Source organism: Epargyreus clarus, unplaced genomic scaffold (genome assembly GCF_041222505.1).
Source record: "Epargyreus clarus isolate Ecla_fem2 unplaced genomic scaffold, WU_Ecla_fem_2.2 ptg000018l, whole genome shotgun sequence".
NCBI classification, from domain to species: domain Eukaryota; kingdom Metazoa; phylum Arthropoda; class Insecta; order Lepidoptera; family Hesperiidae; genus Epargyreus; species Epargyreus clarus.
Genome location: NW_027332226.1, coordinates 329,356 through 346,648, shown reverse-complemented (window position 1 = coordinate 346,648; position 17,293 = coordinate 329,356). Strand labels below are relative to the sequence as shown.

Genomic DNA, 17,293 nt, shown 5'->3' with positions numbered 1-17,293 from the left:
GTGAGATTTCTGAGCACTCGTATCGAAAAATAGTAAAAAAAATGATTCAGTAAGTAATCATAAAATGGGAAAGCATTATAGAAATATATTTAGTAAACTATACGGTCTTTTAAACTATTTTCAAACATAAAGTTTATGCCAGCTAAATATAACGATTATTTTAATCAATACATCGTTGAACATATATGTACTTACATCATGAATCATTTCGAGGATATATTAGAAGACACGATCTACATAACATCGCTGTTGTTTGAAGAATATACAAATCCTTAACAGACTGATCATTGAAGCGTGTTGAAGCAGACAAAGCCATGGAAGTCAATAAGTGACAGATAGCATTGTGGAGGATATCTGCAGTGCACCAAGTGGGCTGGAAGCGACGATGCAAAGCCGGCTTGTTCGACATCACTAAGCCGAACATAATGCAACACCCATTACAGTCCGAAGACGTTTCCCGTTAAGTTCGTTGAATTGAAAATTGCTGGAGCTGTTGAACTTATAAAGAACATTAAGGAATGAAACATAAAAGAACGATCGAGAAGCTTGAATGAACTTGTTGAGCAGAAAAGTTAGCAGTTAATAAATAGAAATACATAAGTTATAGACTATTGTAGTCGTCTGATATTTAGCTGTAGGTCCGGGACCCCAACCGAGTTTTTGAAGTTGGTGCGTATTAGGAATATCTTTTTCTTTAAAGTCGGTGGAAATCATTGCAAGAGAACCTAATTAACCTAATAACAGGTCTTTAAAATAATCAAAAACGTGTGAAATTTATTTAATCTGTACTTGACTAGCGTTGTAGATCATAGCCTAAATACTTATTATTATGAGTCCTTAGGAGTGAGTACTTAGTGATAATGATGTATAAACGATCCAGGCGTATGTGATTAACTTGCAACAATAATATAAACGGCAGCTAATAAAATCTCCAACACTACACGGAATCTCACAAGGAAGACATTCGCTACTGAGACAGTAACCATTCGGCTATTTTCATACTTCCGCATGACGGGTGTTGCGGTAATTTGTGGACGTGCTCGTGTTTTAGGGTTCCAAAAGGTGAAAACGGAACCCTATTATTATGCCGCCTTGTCTGTCACAGGGCTCTATCTATGGAACCGTAATAGATGTACACTTAAAATTTCTCACAGAATATGTATAATGGTAGCCGCTATAACAATAAATACTAAAAAAAATCTGAAAAATAAATCGGTGTCGCCATACAACAAATTGCCACTTTTCGGGGTTTTTTGGTTATCCATTGAACGGTTATAAGTAGACAGTTCAAATTTCCACAATGATAGCTGCTATGATAACAAATACTGAAAATAAAAAGCAAATAAAATTTTGGTGGTACAGAAACAATTGACCAATTATATATTTTTTACAATTCTGCTCCAAACAAGTTATTCCCAGCACTGTGCTGCGGATCATACTTTAAACGCTGTCATGTGGAAAGTCAAAGCCCGCTCCAACTGTGACGGTGGACTGGCCAGTTACGAACTAAAGTACAATATGCACATTGCAGTAGCAATTCTGTTCTGCTTTGACCATTACACTATGACAAACTACGCATCGGTGCTATCAGAAGTATCTAGCCCAGAGGCTCTCAAACTTATGTCGTGTACCGCCGATTTTTAGAATTAATTATTTTCAAATTACTCCAAAAAATAGACGTAATAAAGGTCCTTTTATATCTACGCCTCCTTTCATAATTATTTAAAATGTAGTCATTCATTCAGTCCAACTTATATATACCTATACACTGGATAGTTTTTAATCAAAGTATTATCAAAAATCTCAGAAAATTGCAAGATAATCAAATATAAAAAACGCAATTTTCTTTCAAAGTAAAAATTTTCGTAGTCTTCTGGGGAAAGAGTATTTGTCTTTAGTTTTGTACATAAATTGACTATTTAAATAAACCGTAATAAGAAGATAGTTCATATTTTCTCAATGTATGTACTTTTATAGCTGCCATTATAACAAAATTAACAAATACTGAAAAGAAATTAAAATTCGCTAGCACGGAACCCTGTCTGCGCGAGTTGGACTCGTACTCGGCCAATAATTTTATTATTTACTATCTATCAGTCTGTTCTTGCTTTTCTTGGGGTTTTAGTTATACATACGTGAAAGTTGGCATTTAGTAGCTTACGACCTTTTGCCTTCACGACATATTTACCTCCATGTCGTAAGTTCATGGCGAGAAGACGCGGATTTCCACGAACGAGCCTAGCCAAGTGATTTGACATTTTAATTCCGATAGTTATTACATATGACATTTGCGCTGCAACGAGCTCAAACGGAACAAACGATATTTTAATTCGCGATCACAACATGTTGAGAAGATCTATGTCAAGCAATCAGTTGTCTGCAATCTGATGCCGTATATTACATAATACAATTAATTTGGAAGATGTAACCATTATTGTTCGACTGGTACTTCTACTGGCTAGATGCCTGCTGACTAACCTATATACCTATGAGACGATCATCTCAGTCCTCAGAAACCGCTAAGCACCTGTGATCGGCTTCAGGGAAAACCTCTTTTCTATATTATGATGAATTATAGATGTCCGATTATTTAAATACAGTTTTTGATTTTGTCCATAAAATCTTTTGTTCATCGTGCATTATGGACCTTAGTAAGTATGTTTTCTACAAATAATAATACCGTTATCCATATTTACGAGTAATCGTTATAAAAATCATTGCCATATATTCTAGAAACCGCAACGTAAAGTCGTTAGAACATTATGCGTGTGCGATCTGCTTTACTTCGATGAAATAATATCTGTAGTAGACTGTAGTAGACTTATCATCGGACGTGGATACTGAGATAACGTCGACTTTACACCCGATGCGACAGCATCGACTTGCTTGACATGTCTTATACCACAGAACGATATAAGTTCTGTTATGTTGTTAATTTTTTTGGTATTAAAAATATACTTATGGTAATGCATAGCGTAGTGGTTAAAAACTCAGCCTCTCAGTCGAGGTGCAAATTCAAAAATATTTATCTCTTGCTTAAACGGTGAAGGAAAACATACTGAGAAACTTACAAGACTGAGTGTTATAAAAAGTACTCAAGGATATGAGAAGTGCACGAATTCGCATTTGGTCAGCGCAATGGACTATCGCTTAAGGGCTCGGGTCTCACCTTAAGACACTCGTGTCCGATATTGGAAAGCAATGAATTGACAAGAAAACAAAATATTTCAATTTTGCGTAGCGACTTGCGAATAAACGTAATAAAGTAAAGGCAATCGGAAAAACTAAATCAATTGCGAGGAATATCCGACGTGGATCAGAGTAGTCTACGTGTAAAGTACGTATAAGCGAGTAAAGCCGCATCGACAGGTGCTCGCAGAATCAATATCAATGTGTTTGACAAGTAAATCCTATCCCACATTAGCCTTATCGGACGCACACGCGCGGAAAAATTCAATAAGACCAGATAAACGAGCCTATTGTTATTACAGCGACACCCGACACTGTCTGCAGACCCGCTGGTAGATACTATAAATATTTTACGCCAAAGACAAAATATAATTAATAAAAATCTGCTTAAAATATTCTTCGTAACTCTCACAATTAAGATGAAATCCGTCAAGATGTTTGGACTGTAAGAATGAGATACAGTCATACATACATGCATAACGCATAAGCTCGAAAATCTTCCCCTTTTCCAGTCGCGTCAAAATATCTAGAAATTATGTAAGATTTTATCCAAGGAATATATCTAATTATAATTATTATTTTCCATCTTTATCTTTCCATATTTATAATTCTGATGTCAGCGAACAGCGAGAACACCGTATTTATCCATGTGTGGTATGTACATAAGCCCAGCAGTGGGTAATATATAGAATCATACCCAGCAATGGGTCATACGTAGGCATTCAATGCCTCGATTGCATTTACTGTATGTCCGTACTCTTAATATCCAGATACGAGACGTATTTGAATTTAAAACGTATATGTATACAATGAAAATGAAACTAATTTACATATTGTTAAATGCTATTCAATGCAATAATCTGTTTGCATGTTTCAGCGGTAGTGTGTGAGCGTCACACACAAGCGTGACGGGCGATGACTTAGCTCCATATTTTTTAGAAAGAATATATTGTAATACGTTTCTTTATAAATAATGATGGCTACTAATTAAGCTAATTTAAAGTCGCTCGCACATAATGTCGCGCATTAGTCAGCTGTCACACATCGATAGCGGTGGAGGGACGGGCTCTACTGTATGACATCAGTGTAAATAAAAGTTAGCGACCCTAATATGAAGTGAACTATGAATTAAACATAGCATCTACTCATAAGTCATACAAGTCACTGTATTATAAAAAATATATCCTGTCTATATTTTTTTCAATGATCGTGTCGTGTTCGTGTCGTCGAGAATGAGTTGGCGTTTGCCGCTATACAACCGACACAAGCCTTACCAGCCTCGCTGCCCACGGCAGACGGCGCGACGACGACACTGCGATAACTCTATTCCACGATTTCAATGTGTGATTTAAATGCTACGATATCACGGTACGATAACTCAGGTCTACAATATTTTATCTTTATTTTTAAACGCATAATTTTGTATTCCGTATTGTATTCTCAGAAACGACTCTACCATTTTGTTATACCAACGTCTACGTGGTACTCGCGGTATTAATATGATGATAATCACATCTAAATTATTTACTAAATCATGTCTAGAGAGGACAAGACAAACTAATTTGTAAACACCATGGAATGATTGGTGAATGCGCCAGTAAGTTAAATCATTTATGAATTTTGAGGATTGATCACACGGATTTAATTACTTGTCAATAGATACGACATACGGCTACCTTTACATACAGACTACTTGTAATCGACGATATTGGTACTTGCTGCAAAAATAATTATGAAAAATTACTATCCTATACAAGGTGGCGCCACAATGGATCACGCGTTAAAATTTCATGAATTCATGAATTGATTCTTAACTTAAAATTATACTCTGATCAAGTATGTCGGTATATACACTTACTTAATCAAATGTAATGTGAGAACTGAGACGGTATTAAGATTAAACCCGCAAAATATTTAATTAAAGAAACCTTAGGAAATCGCACTGTAATAAAAATAATATATGTAACGTAGGTAATGATCTCAAAGCAAGCAAGAGTCAGTGTATAATTACGTACATTACTCAATCGAGCCAGCTGCAGCTCAACCTTGAACTTGACTTTGAGTCGACTTTCGCGAAGTACAGTCATCGTGAATCGTTCGCAGTGAAGGTTAAACTGAGGAATTTATATACTATTTATTACCAAACAAACTGCGTACACATATGTTCGCTTTTGGCTACCATTTTCCGAACGTCGGGTCACCTTAACGCTGCTATTATTGCTTGTATAAACGTTTTATCAGAGGTATAATTATTTAGGTAATGTACACTTAGTAAGATGTAATTTTAGTAGATGAATACGCATATCCTTGTAACATATAATATACGGCATCATACAAAATGTTTAAAACATAACTGGCAGGATAGGTATATGACATCACATGGAAATTTCCTAAGACATTCGTATCATAAACATTAATTTGTCATGATATCGTATGTCACATACATTTAATATTTAACACAGACACTACATCATAATGTATTTGTAGGTATCTACTATTACAGATGTATACAACCCACTACCGTCCTACTTATGTAGTACTAGAGGGCACAGGTCTACCCTCAGTGAGAGGGATTCAGGACATAGCCCACTCTAGCCAAAAGCAGAATGGTTGATGTAGTGTCTTCATACACCTTTGACATATTTTCCAAGAATTTTCTGTTATGTGTTTTGAAACGATTTGCACCTCGGACGCCCAGATTGAAAGGTTCTATTTTAAAACCACAGTACCTACTTACCACGGTACCACTATATACGAGTACAAGCAAATTATACCTATTGTCTAATCATCGCAGAACCGAAATAACTGAAACTAGAACCACCAAATTTGGACAATACATTCATTTTATGATATAGGCACCCACTAAGAAAGGATTACTTGATATTCTACTTCTAAGGCATTTAAAAAGGGGTTGAGACATTTGAAAAACCTTCGATATTAAAGCGAACATTAAGAAAAGTCTTAAGTAGCTTTTCAAATACAATAAAATGTTATTGAAAATACACATGGTGTGTAACCTATAAACGTTTTTTTATGATCCTGGATAGGATAACGGAAGAAATTTATCAAGTATTGTTTTGTCATGGGTCTCGAACCGCAAGCGAAGCCGGGGCCGAAAGCTAGTGTTCATATTGCAAATGTATATTCCAGAATATGAGGCTGACATGGGTCCTCCCTCTGGGCCGCTGCGTCCAGACAGGATGTCCGCTCCCATAAACGTTACATGGAATATATTGATAGTAATCGTATACAATATGCATACATAAATATCTAAACACACTTCCTTCCTCGTTCCTGTTTCTATATGGGCAAACTGGGGAATTCTGGAACGTAGCTTCATTTTCGTATACTGCTCACAGAATAATATACCACTATATATTGCTCATTGTAAATACTGATAAAACATTAAAGTTGAAATTCTCTGTCTCAGTTAGTCCACGGGTCGAATTCTAAGGTCGAACCGTTTTTTCTAAGAATTTTACGGCCTTAGAAGATCAATTGCTTTAACTGTCAAGCAAATCGTAGAAAAACCTATATCCCAGAGAATTCTTTAACATATCTCAAAGGCAAGTGAATTGTGAAGTTTCTCAATACAATACTTTTGAAAACCCACGACCCGACTAGACATCATATAAGTGAGTCTGTGACACATTACCTACCGTAAGTGTATAGGTATGCCACGTACCTATAAGCTTTTTAATTTGAAATGGCCATGAACTTCAGTTACTAAATTTAAGAAAATGGTGAAATCGTAAATCATATCAAATAGGAACATCGTCATTATTAGGAATTTAGCCCGGAAGTGTCGAAGCCCTAAACGATGCACTATCGGTTAATCATCTGATAGTCTATCATATCAATGGAGTGCATATTTTCAACATATATTTCTTATCAAATGCCATGTTCCTTGTCGATAAAAGTCATATATTCGCTAACAGTTAATACAGTAATTACTAATTATCTATTTTTTACTTTAACACAGTATATTTTTTATAATATAGGAGTAGCGAGCATGCAGTCCGCCTGATAAATTTGTTGCAAAGTTATTTCTGGTGATATCACGAAATATAAATTTGTGTTAAACTCCATTATTTTATATGAGATAATAAGATAAGATAAAAATATTGCGTGAAAGTGCAATTTTGAAAAATATAAGATTTTGTGAATTTCAGCAATGCAAAAGTTGAGGTATAAAAAAATGTTTTTTAAGCAGTATAATAAATGAACCCATAAAATAATGAAGGAGGAAAGACTGAAAAGGACCCTAAAAGCAAATACTTCATAACGACAAAAATATCTAATTTCGAAATGAAACAAATGTGTCACGATTAGCTAAGTTTGAAACTGCCAAGGTATTATAAAACAAGGGTCGCTTTTGGCGCAGCAGCGTCTAATCCTGAACCGTACAAAATTTTATAGAGCAAAGAAAAGTTGCTGCGTCGACGTGTGAAAAGTCCCCATTTGGCAGCGACAAGCCCCATTATCTTCGCCGACTGCCGAGAGCCCCATAAGACGCGCGCCGCCGGACAATCAGGATCATTACGGGAAACCATTTGGAGAACTACTGTCCTTGCTGGATATTCGGAAATTGCATGCCTTATTATTTCTGGCGAGTGTCTCATAAGGAAATCATTTAGAATCGTTTTGTTTGAACAGCAGATTATGAGTCTGATTAAAATGTTCGAAACAAACAAAGAGGAATTGAGAAAATTAAGTTTGGAGTCCTATTTGGTAACAAAATTTCCTAGACAGTATTGTATACTTACTCTCTGTCCCATAAGGTACCTCAATAACAATCCCTACATGTCTATGTGTAGACAGTCTCAACTTAAGCGCTAAAGCTTTAAGAAGTTTGGGCAACTACAGACACCTACTAGGTATAACAAAGTTCCTCAAGTGGGCTACGCATACCCTTGGGTATGCCAGGTAATCGTGGCTCCCCACACGACAATGTATGTAATGGCCGCTACTTAATGAAATCAAAGCTAAATTGAGCCTAGAATCATCTCAATTTGCGAGAAGACCTGATTTTATTTCTGTATCTTTCAAAGGAGTTAGACGTTGTTTTGAAAATCGAATGTATGCAGAGCTATAAGTTTGAAATTTCCAGATCTATAGATACATTTTGACATAAGCACAGTTAAAAAGTAAAATAATGATTTCTTGTCGAAATTGTAGGTTCGTTTTTTTTTAATCCACGTTTCCTGGACCTATTAATATAATCCAGTGCACGGAGAATAAAAAGATTTAAGCATACCCTAACATGCGACACATTTTTTTCATATTCATCTTGTAAAAAGATCCCTTATAATGTAAAGCAAAAAGGATTTCTTTCTGTCCTTATTGTCGGGTCGCTAGTCATCTTGGAGGCTAGGGCTCCGGGCTATTAGTCTAATCCAGTGCACAATGTACAAAGGCCGCCGGCAATACACGCAAATTAGGACCGTGTCATACCCTCTTGCTTGCTTTGCTGTTTCTCAGCCCGGACACTGCGGCGAATAAATAATAATACCCACGAGTCCTTACAATAACACTATAAAGGCTCAAGTTTTACGGAAGTTTACGAAAATCGCGTTTCCTTGTCCACCTATTACTTGTACACTGCTGGGCTTCACTCACACAGTGAGAGGGGTTCATGCCACTCGATGGCCAAGTGGTTTGTTAGACTTCACACATTCGAAAACTTTTTTAAACTCTCCGGCGTGTATGATTGTCAAATTGTTTTCATTTAATGTTATAGCAATTAAAATTAGATTCTAATAAGCACATAACATTAAAAAAAACAGAGGCACGTGCCTGGGCGCAACACGAATATTTGGTCTAAAAACAAAAGGTACAAAATAAACCTTAATATGTTTTCGCACTGAAATATCCAGTTCATGAGAACTTTGAATATCAACATTAAAATTGAATTTTTAGATAACACCATCCCAGGCGTTTATGGATATAAATAGCGGGCTATATACTGCTGATATCGTATGCTAAAATATTATTATTTACATAACATGCGGTTATCTCGCATATGCCCTTATTGATAACCGTTACAGTGATATTATTTGCCCGATATTTAATTCACTAGAACTCGATTATATAAGAGATAAACTTACCTATGTATTGACTATGTACTTAGGGGTAGACCCTTATAGATAAGTGGAACTAGATAAAATATTTTTGGAAAGCAATAAAAAATGTTTTGTGCCTTTAATTCCTTTTGATCGGCAGACGCTAATAGGTATCGCTAACAAGAAACTGGTAATTACTATTAATGAACTTAATGATTAACAACTTCAAAAAACATTTGCAATATTAGTGGGGGTTTAGATTTTGGCGAACTTTTTGATAAAACTGAAGTTGCAAACGAGCTTGCAATCGACCTGGTGGTAAGTGGTAACGGACATTTATGACCAAGTTCAAAAATATAAACCACGATCCAACTAAAGCTTGTCACAGTCGAGTTGCCATTTTAAAACCGAGATGGTCGCAACTTCACCATAGAAATAGGTGTGCCAACTTTCTACCATATTTCATCTATATTTTAATATCAGTTTACGTAACCTTTGCCACTGCGTCTTGCAATGCCTCAGAAGATAACGCAATAAGTCAATTTAAATGTTGTGCCAATTTGGTAGAAAAACTGACCAGAGAGGATTATAGTTACAGCAACCCTACATGTCGTTTTGGACGGAACAGTCCTACTGGAAGGCTATCCGTTCTTGCTGTTCACTGATAAAATAAAATCTTTGAAACTTTTAATTTTGAAATTGAATTGCATCTACAACAAATCCATACAAGACCACTGACTAGAACTTAGGGCCTAATTCTAAATGTTACATTAAGTATGTATTGAAGAAATTAAGCTATTCCTTTTTGATGAAGTCAAGTAAAACAATAAGCTTTTCTTTGACATATTCTTCCGTAAACGTGCCGCTTTGAGAAAAGAAATGGTCACATTAATTATATTATTGTTTGACTTTTCCATTTTTTATGTACATATATTTATCTGTAATTTGATTAATAAACGATTGACTGTTAACTACATAAAATTATCCCAAGGACAGACTGTGACAAAAATCAGAAAAGTTAATGAGAATGTAGAATCTAGACTTCGATATTAAGCATGGCTCCTTTATTTATTGTTTAACTAAGTAATTTACCAATATCTTAGCATACAAATGCTTACCTGATACATGCAGGCATATTATAATCAATGATTAACCAAGAATTAGCTACAACCACATGGTTGTAGCTAATTCTTGGTAAATAATTTAATAATACTTGGTAAGTAAAATTGGTCCAGGCAAAGCATGATACATGTCATGCTTTGCCTGGACCTTAATCTATCATTTCGCAAAAGGTTTCACTTCGGGTAGGTATATCATGGACGGACAGCATGATAGACGATGCGTAAGGCGCTTAAAGTTGTCTGTATAAAATTAAATAATGCTGCTAATGTATCAAGTTCCTATCGCATTACTGCACCGGCGCGACTTAATCCTGTAAGCGATGTGAAACATTTCGTTCTACTTGTTTTATCTGTTTTTGCTTTTCTTTTCTACTCTAAACTCAAACACTTATTTCATTATGATGAACAACCATGAACCAAGTTATCAAGCACAATGTCCCTACCTATGGCAATTTTTTTTATAACATTGGAGTAACAGACGAGCATGCAGTTCACTTGACACAGATGCTCGGCTACCCCTGAGGACTAAGCTGGAATGCCTCGAAAAGTATGTCTCGCTTACCACACCCTTAAAACCAGAACACAGCAGCGCTTAACGCTGTTATTATGAGGCAGAAATAGGTGTGGCGGTGGTGCCGCCGGAGTCGAACCACAAAGGGTTCTGCCACTTTCAAATTCCATCTAATAAGAAAAATATAGAAATAGTCTTATGAACTCCCATGGGTTCAAAACTCATTACATTTGAAACTTGCCACCTCATTCTTACGCACATAAAAATATAGATAGTGGTAATAGACGGGAAGAAAGAGTCTTTAACGTTCAAATAATTTCAGATTATGTTTTCCTGAAATTAATTCGACTAATCTGAAAAGAGTCCACGTGCCACCTCCGTTTATTGTGTAATGAGGAGAAAAATCAAGGTTTATATAAATCTATCTCTTTTTGGAAGAAAAATCTTCGAATCTTTGAATAAAACTAAAAGAACCGGTTGTTTGTAGATGCCAAAACGGTGGAAAATTGCATTTGTTTCACATTAAAAATTGAAAACATTTCTGTCCTTTGAAACATTTTGTGCCCTTGATAATAGTATGTATACTTGTTATCGCCATCTGTCGTTAAAATGTAAGAGACAATTTCAATTCACGTCCATTCCACAAATCGGCTGCCATTTTCCTTCGAATTGACCCATCGGACAAATAAAAGGAACAACTACGTATTTCAGGAAAGCACGATGGCCTCTACTACATCTACATCTACAGCTACCTCCCTGATTAGATCACAATGATACCGTATGCGGCGTACACATACACATTTCGATTGTCTAAGTTCAAGGTCACGCCCCAAGGTCGAACTAGTTGAACAAAGAAAACGTCCCTATCTTTGGAATATCTGCAGTTATCGTATCTCGGTACATAAATTACCACCGTTTAATGAAATTGTCCATCGGCATGGTCATCTTAGTTGCAAATAAACAATCATGTTCTGGGCAGCTACAATGTTTAGCATAATTATAGTCAAGACGGCTAGGCGAGTATGCTAATTAGATTCTAAACACGCTTATAAACGTATAGCCGCATACTTATTCGTGTTTGTTTTTTTTTTGTCGACAGAAACGAGGCATGGCACGGCACGGCTCGGTTGCGAATTGGGCGAGACCGACGTAATCGGTCAAACGATTTGGGTAGGATCGGAGCATCGGAGCATCGCGGTTATCGGCGAGTAGTAAATTTGTTACGACGAGGTCAACGTAAACTCGAGCCGGCCGGCGAACGTGAGCGTGCGTAGCGGCTACGTGGTGCGCGGCGTCGTCTGCCAGCCGTCAACTCACCGGTGTCGGTGCGCTCCGCCTCGTCGTCCGACTCGGTGCCGGAGTCCCGCTCCTCCACCTGCAACAACAAGAGCAGCTCAGCCACCGCGTCCACCGGCCTGCCCGCGGGCTCCTCCACCTGGCGCCCCGGGCTCCGCGTCGCGAGGGCACACCCCAGTCCGCGGCCGCCCCGGGGCCCGGCGCTGCGGGCCGCGAGCGGAGCGGGCCGAGCGCCGCGGCTGGGAGCCGGCGATCGTTCCGCTCCTTTGTTCTCGCGAGCGAGGCGGCCATTTTCTGTTGGCGGTGTGACCTTCGCGGCGCGGAGCCGGCCGGGCCGTGCCGACACCCACCTTCTCGGAAACGTTCTCCTCATTCAACGAATGCGTTCGCAGCTTGTGAGTCAGAAATTTGAGCATTATTGAGCCTCGGCTCGCCGGTTCCTCCACCGGAATCACTCGCGCCGTGGCCGGCCGTCGCCGACCCGCGAACTCGCGCTACCGAACGCGACCCGACACGAAACTGGACGCCCTCACGCCTATGGTGAACGTTCCGAAAACATTTTAACCCTCAATTCAATAACATATCCGCATATCACTTCCGCGAGCGAACACCCGACCGCCTCCCTCGAACGCCGGACTACTACTAGTTTAGTTAGAGTAGCCTTGCGTACGACGCAGTCAGCTGAAGTGGGTACGACTCATTAATGCCGAAAGGGCCTAAAAGCGATGGCGCTAAATACTACTTCTTGAGGCGAGATTCTCTATCCGGCATCGAGGCGGCGATCGAGGAAGTGTTCTAAAATGACTTTTTGCTCAAAAACTAGCTCAAATATCGCGTAAATCGTTTTCGAGTGGCACTCGAAATGGACTCGCCCGGCAACCCATTGATGACAAAGAACCGGAACACGCAAAGATCGGACGCGATTGGACAAAACATTACAGAATAGGATCGAAATTTAATGCAATATGTTTTCTCTCGCTCTCCCGCGTGCGGTGGGGGCTCGTTTCGAATAATCGGAGCGCTGCGGGAAAGAGATGGCGATAGCGACACAGGTTCAAGTTATATAACACCGAGTTGATAATAATATCGCTGATAAAAAGTTGCGGATGTCAGTAAATGTTGATATGCCTGATTTAAGGTTTACTTGTTAAAATATGACACGTAATTTTCTCATATATATTTGAAATACAACCAGACAAATGCATTGGATTATTTTACTTTCTCCAAATGAACAAACTAAAATATGAGGCTCAGACAATAAATGTAATTTATTGGCTCACAGTTACTTAACATTAGTCGGTAACGATAACATATTTCACCAATCTCCTCTCTTTGTCGCCTCTCACACCTATTATTTTTATTTAATTTTTTACACAAGTTCTAGTAGCATATCTATGTCTAGTAGAAATTGACAAATTCCAATTTCTGAACAATGACTTTACTAATATTTTTTTTTTAAATTGGAATCTTTTGTCACGTCGCAGTTCATTTGTCTTCGGTATAAACGCTTTTATTCCACGTCCGCGTCCGTAATTTCTGACGATATCGCAAAACCAATAAGATTCACTATCTCAATGAAAATCTCTACATACTAGCAATATCGACATCGATCTGTCCCGAATTCAGTTAGGTCTTCTTATAAGATTTTAAATCTGCTAGTCTTATCCATATTTTTTAGCGTCGGCGTAACTTACATCGGGTGCCATAATGAAACCCGGCCATGCTGTTACCTGCGCGTTGCGTCTCGCTCGCACCGACACGCGCCAAATTCAAAAATTCTCGTGACAAATAGCAGCACGATTTATGTTACATACATTTTTATAAAACCAATATCGCATTGTCATCTTATAAGGAATATTTTAGATTGACTCTAATTGGTTCTAATTAGAACAATATTTAGAAAGAGTTGTCTTGCTTCTGTCACATATTTAAGGTTCGTGTGTAATAATTACCAGGTATAAAGGTAGTCAATGGGAACAAGTATATAAATTATAACACAAGTAATGGATTTTTAAAAAGTATATTTATAACAAAATATATAGATCTTAACAACAAAAGCATAATAGGAATATCGAAAATATAAGCTCGACAAAATAACGACAAGAGGCACTTCATATTACTTTTACTTGAAAACAGGCCTAGGCCTATTTGAAATAACAAAAGTGCACTTCTAAAGCCAAATTAGACATGTTTCAACATTTTCTTCAAAACGACGTAAACTTTGTACTTACAGTGATAACGTGATAATTTAGCATAGACTTAGAACGCTCACATTACTTAAATGTATGAACGAAAGGATTTCAAGTATGTGAGGAAAAGAATAATAATATTATAAATATATATTTAACTTGATTTTTATAGTAATTATTAACTATAGGTTGTTTCGTACTTGTGCCCCTGTAGTTCTGGGACCAGAATAGGGCTACGGTACCCCTGCGGTACGGTACCCCTGCCTGACCTAAGAGGCGACTAAAAGCCCTGGCAGAGCCCGACGAGGCAAAGCGCTAAGAGGACTCAGGTTGCGTTCCTTTAGATATTTTAGAGTGCTTTACATAGCGCCGGTAAGGATCCCACGTAACCCCGTGTTGCTCCTACCGCACCGGGTACTACCATTTTGAAGGTTTTTCCCCGCGTTAACGAAAAAGGTGGTTTCTTATATACGTGTATGACTACACAGTATGTGCCATCGAGACTAATCAGTGGAGCAAATTTATTTTTTATTTATTATTTAAAGATATTTTTTATGAAGGAACCAAATTGTTTATTGTATCAGTGTGCCGTGTAGATATTTATTTAAAACTGCAATTTTATCACTCAAAAACGAAAGGATTGGTTCCTTGAAATAAATTTTATTCTCTCATAACATAACATATAAAATAATCTTAAAGTAATTGAAAAAATATTCTTAACTATAAAAAAGTTCGACCGTTCACGTTAACATCACTTTTAACAGTGTTCTCTGCTCCTGTTATATATGTAGTTAGTTTATAACATCGCTATGCTATTATTATTTTGAACACAAGTTTCATACCTATTCAATATCGATGCTATAACAATTATGTTAAAAGTAAGATAACTTCTTTATTATATTTAGAAATAACAACTAAGTTATATTGGATGTACACATCTTAAAATAAAACTTTATTACTCTAATGCTAGTTTTTCGTAATAAGTTTAGTCCAGTAGGACCATAGACGAACTAATAAAAAAGACACGTAATAATGAACAAGAATTATGATACGCATTTGATTTGTTCATATATTTTTTCTTTCGTTCTGTTTTTAATAGTATCATGTGTCATTTGTACAACAAATCTATGACTCCAAGGAATATGACATTTTTGCTCGTTTCAAATATCGAAATTTGATGATTGATTTTTATTAGGCAGAAATTGTCAAAGACAAATAGCTAGGCTATAAACCTGTTCTAGTTCCCTGTTATTAGTAAGCTAAAAACGATTATGCAATGGTTGCTCAACGGATATGAGCTATATTAAACCCGTACTCATCGTTAAGGGTGTTTTAGAGTTCATTTAACTAATCCTTCTTATTGCCATAACAGGAAAATATTGACAATTATGTTGCTGCCAAAAATATTGCGATCTAAATTAGTTTGTACTACATGCGTACGTTGCAAACGTATGATATATATGAACATTACGTATAACTGTACCCTAAAGATGTAAAAAATCTTTATATAAATGTAATAGAAAAATAATTATATACATTTCATTATAAATTGGAAGACTGAAGTATTATTTGAAGTCTATTGTGATAAACGTTTATTTAGTCTACATGTCTTAAAGACAATATTTCTGATAGCACCGATGTTCTGAGGTTATTTGTGGAATATCCACAAATATTACTTATATTCTAATTAGATACAGCTACATACTATTCCAAAAATGTAAAAACTCAATTATTACTATCAATAACCCATTCATGTGCCATATATGTATTTAAAAAATGCATTGGACTGCTAAACTACTATTATATACGTATAAGTACTTACATATTTATGTTATTATGAAGTATTATACGCCCTCCTACGTGAGTCATAATTATTTTTAACTATCAGAGATCGAAATTTAACAATATCTTGTATGATGAAATTGTCAAATGTTGATCCATGGTAGGCAAAAATTTAGAAAGATCGAATATCAATAACGGGCGATAATCTGTATAAAAAATATGGCTCCACATTTACCCGGCCTATATTTCACCTAATACAGGTGTGTGATATGTAAAAATATTATGCGTTAAACCAGTAAACATATAACTGAATATATTTACTTAACTAAATATCATGTTCTTAAAACTATATATTATATACGCAACTTTGCTCTCCATCTACTTATCTTAGTCAATGTTCCACTTAGATAACTTAGGAATATAAAACCTAGATTTACATAGTCGATTCCGATATCATTATTATTTTGGTAACCTTAAATAAAATTGCTAATCAATAAATTTAGTTAAATTACTTTTCAGAAATTACTTCAGAAAAAGATGAACAATGAACATGTGTTAGTGCATAAAAACCATATCAAGCTCCCATAACTCGAAAACAATTATACAAGTTGCTTCAGAAAGTGTTTCTTAAATACCCAGGATTACAAATTTCATGAACTAACCTCATGTGGTTTTTGAGTTATTAAGATCTTAAAAATGCTATTTTTTATAATTCCTTTACCGGAGTTGACTGGGGTAACCTGGATATTCACAAGTAATCAAATGATACTAAAGTATCGACAACGCTCACCCAGGTGACCAGAGCAGTGGAACAGACCAATGTCATATTAGTCTTAAACAAAATAGTGCATAACATAATATTATGAACTCGGACTAAATAACATTACACAACAGCTAAATCTATAGTAAATTGCAGTTACAGGTGAAATAAATAATATTAACATAACAATTGTTTCTACGTATTTGAATTCAAGGGAACAGTTATTCAATAAAGCAATAATTTATTTACATATCTACTTGCACGTATGCATATTTACTACTGTGTACGATTAGTTGAAGGTTTTCTGTAAACAAATTTAAATACAAAAGAAGTTGATCTTAACAAAGTTTAAGGTCAACCAGATTGTGAGTGGTCAGCGACAT

The 17,293-nt window shown here is 36.5% G+C and overlaps 1 protein-coding gene across 1 annotated transcript in view; it reads right to left on the bottom strand.

Annotated features, from left to right (window-relative positions):
* The window catches only part of Reph (Regulator of eph expression), a 68,977-nt gene extending 55,866 nt beyond the window's left edge, over positions 1 to 13,111 (bottom strand). The window contains exons 1-2 of the mRNA XM_073082545.1: positions 12,530 to 13,111; positions 12,201 to 12,258 (exon numbers count right to left, since the gene is read on the bottom strand). Of these exons, the coding sequence (XP_072938646.1) occupies positions 12,201 to 12,258; positions 12,530 to 12,595 (124 nt within the window). The 5' untranslated portion in view covers positions 12,596 to 13,111. The remainder of the gene's footprint in view (positions 1 to 12,200; positions 12,259 to 12,529) is intronic.
* Positions 13,112 to 17,293: the final 4,182 nt, after the last annotated feature.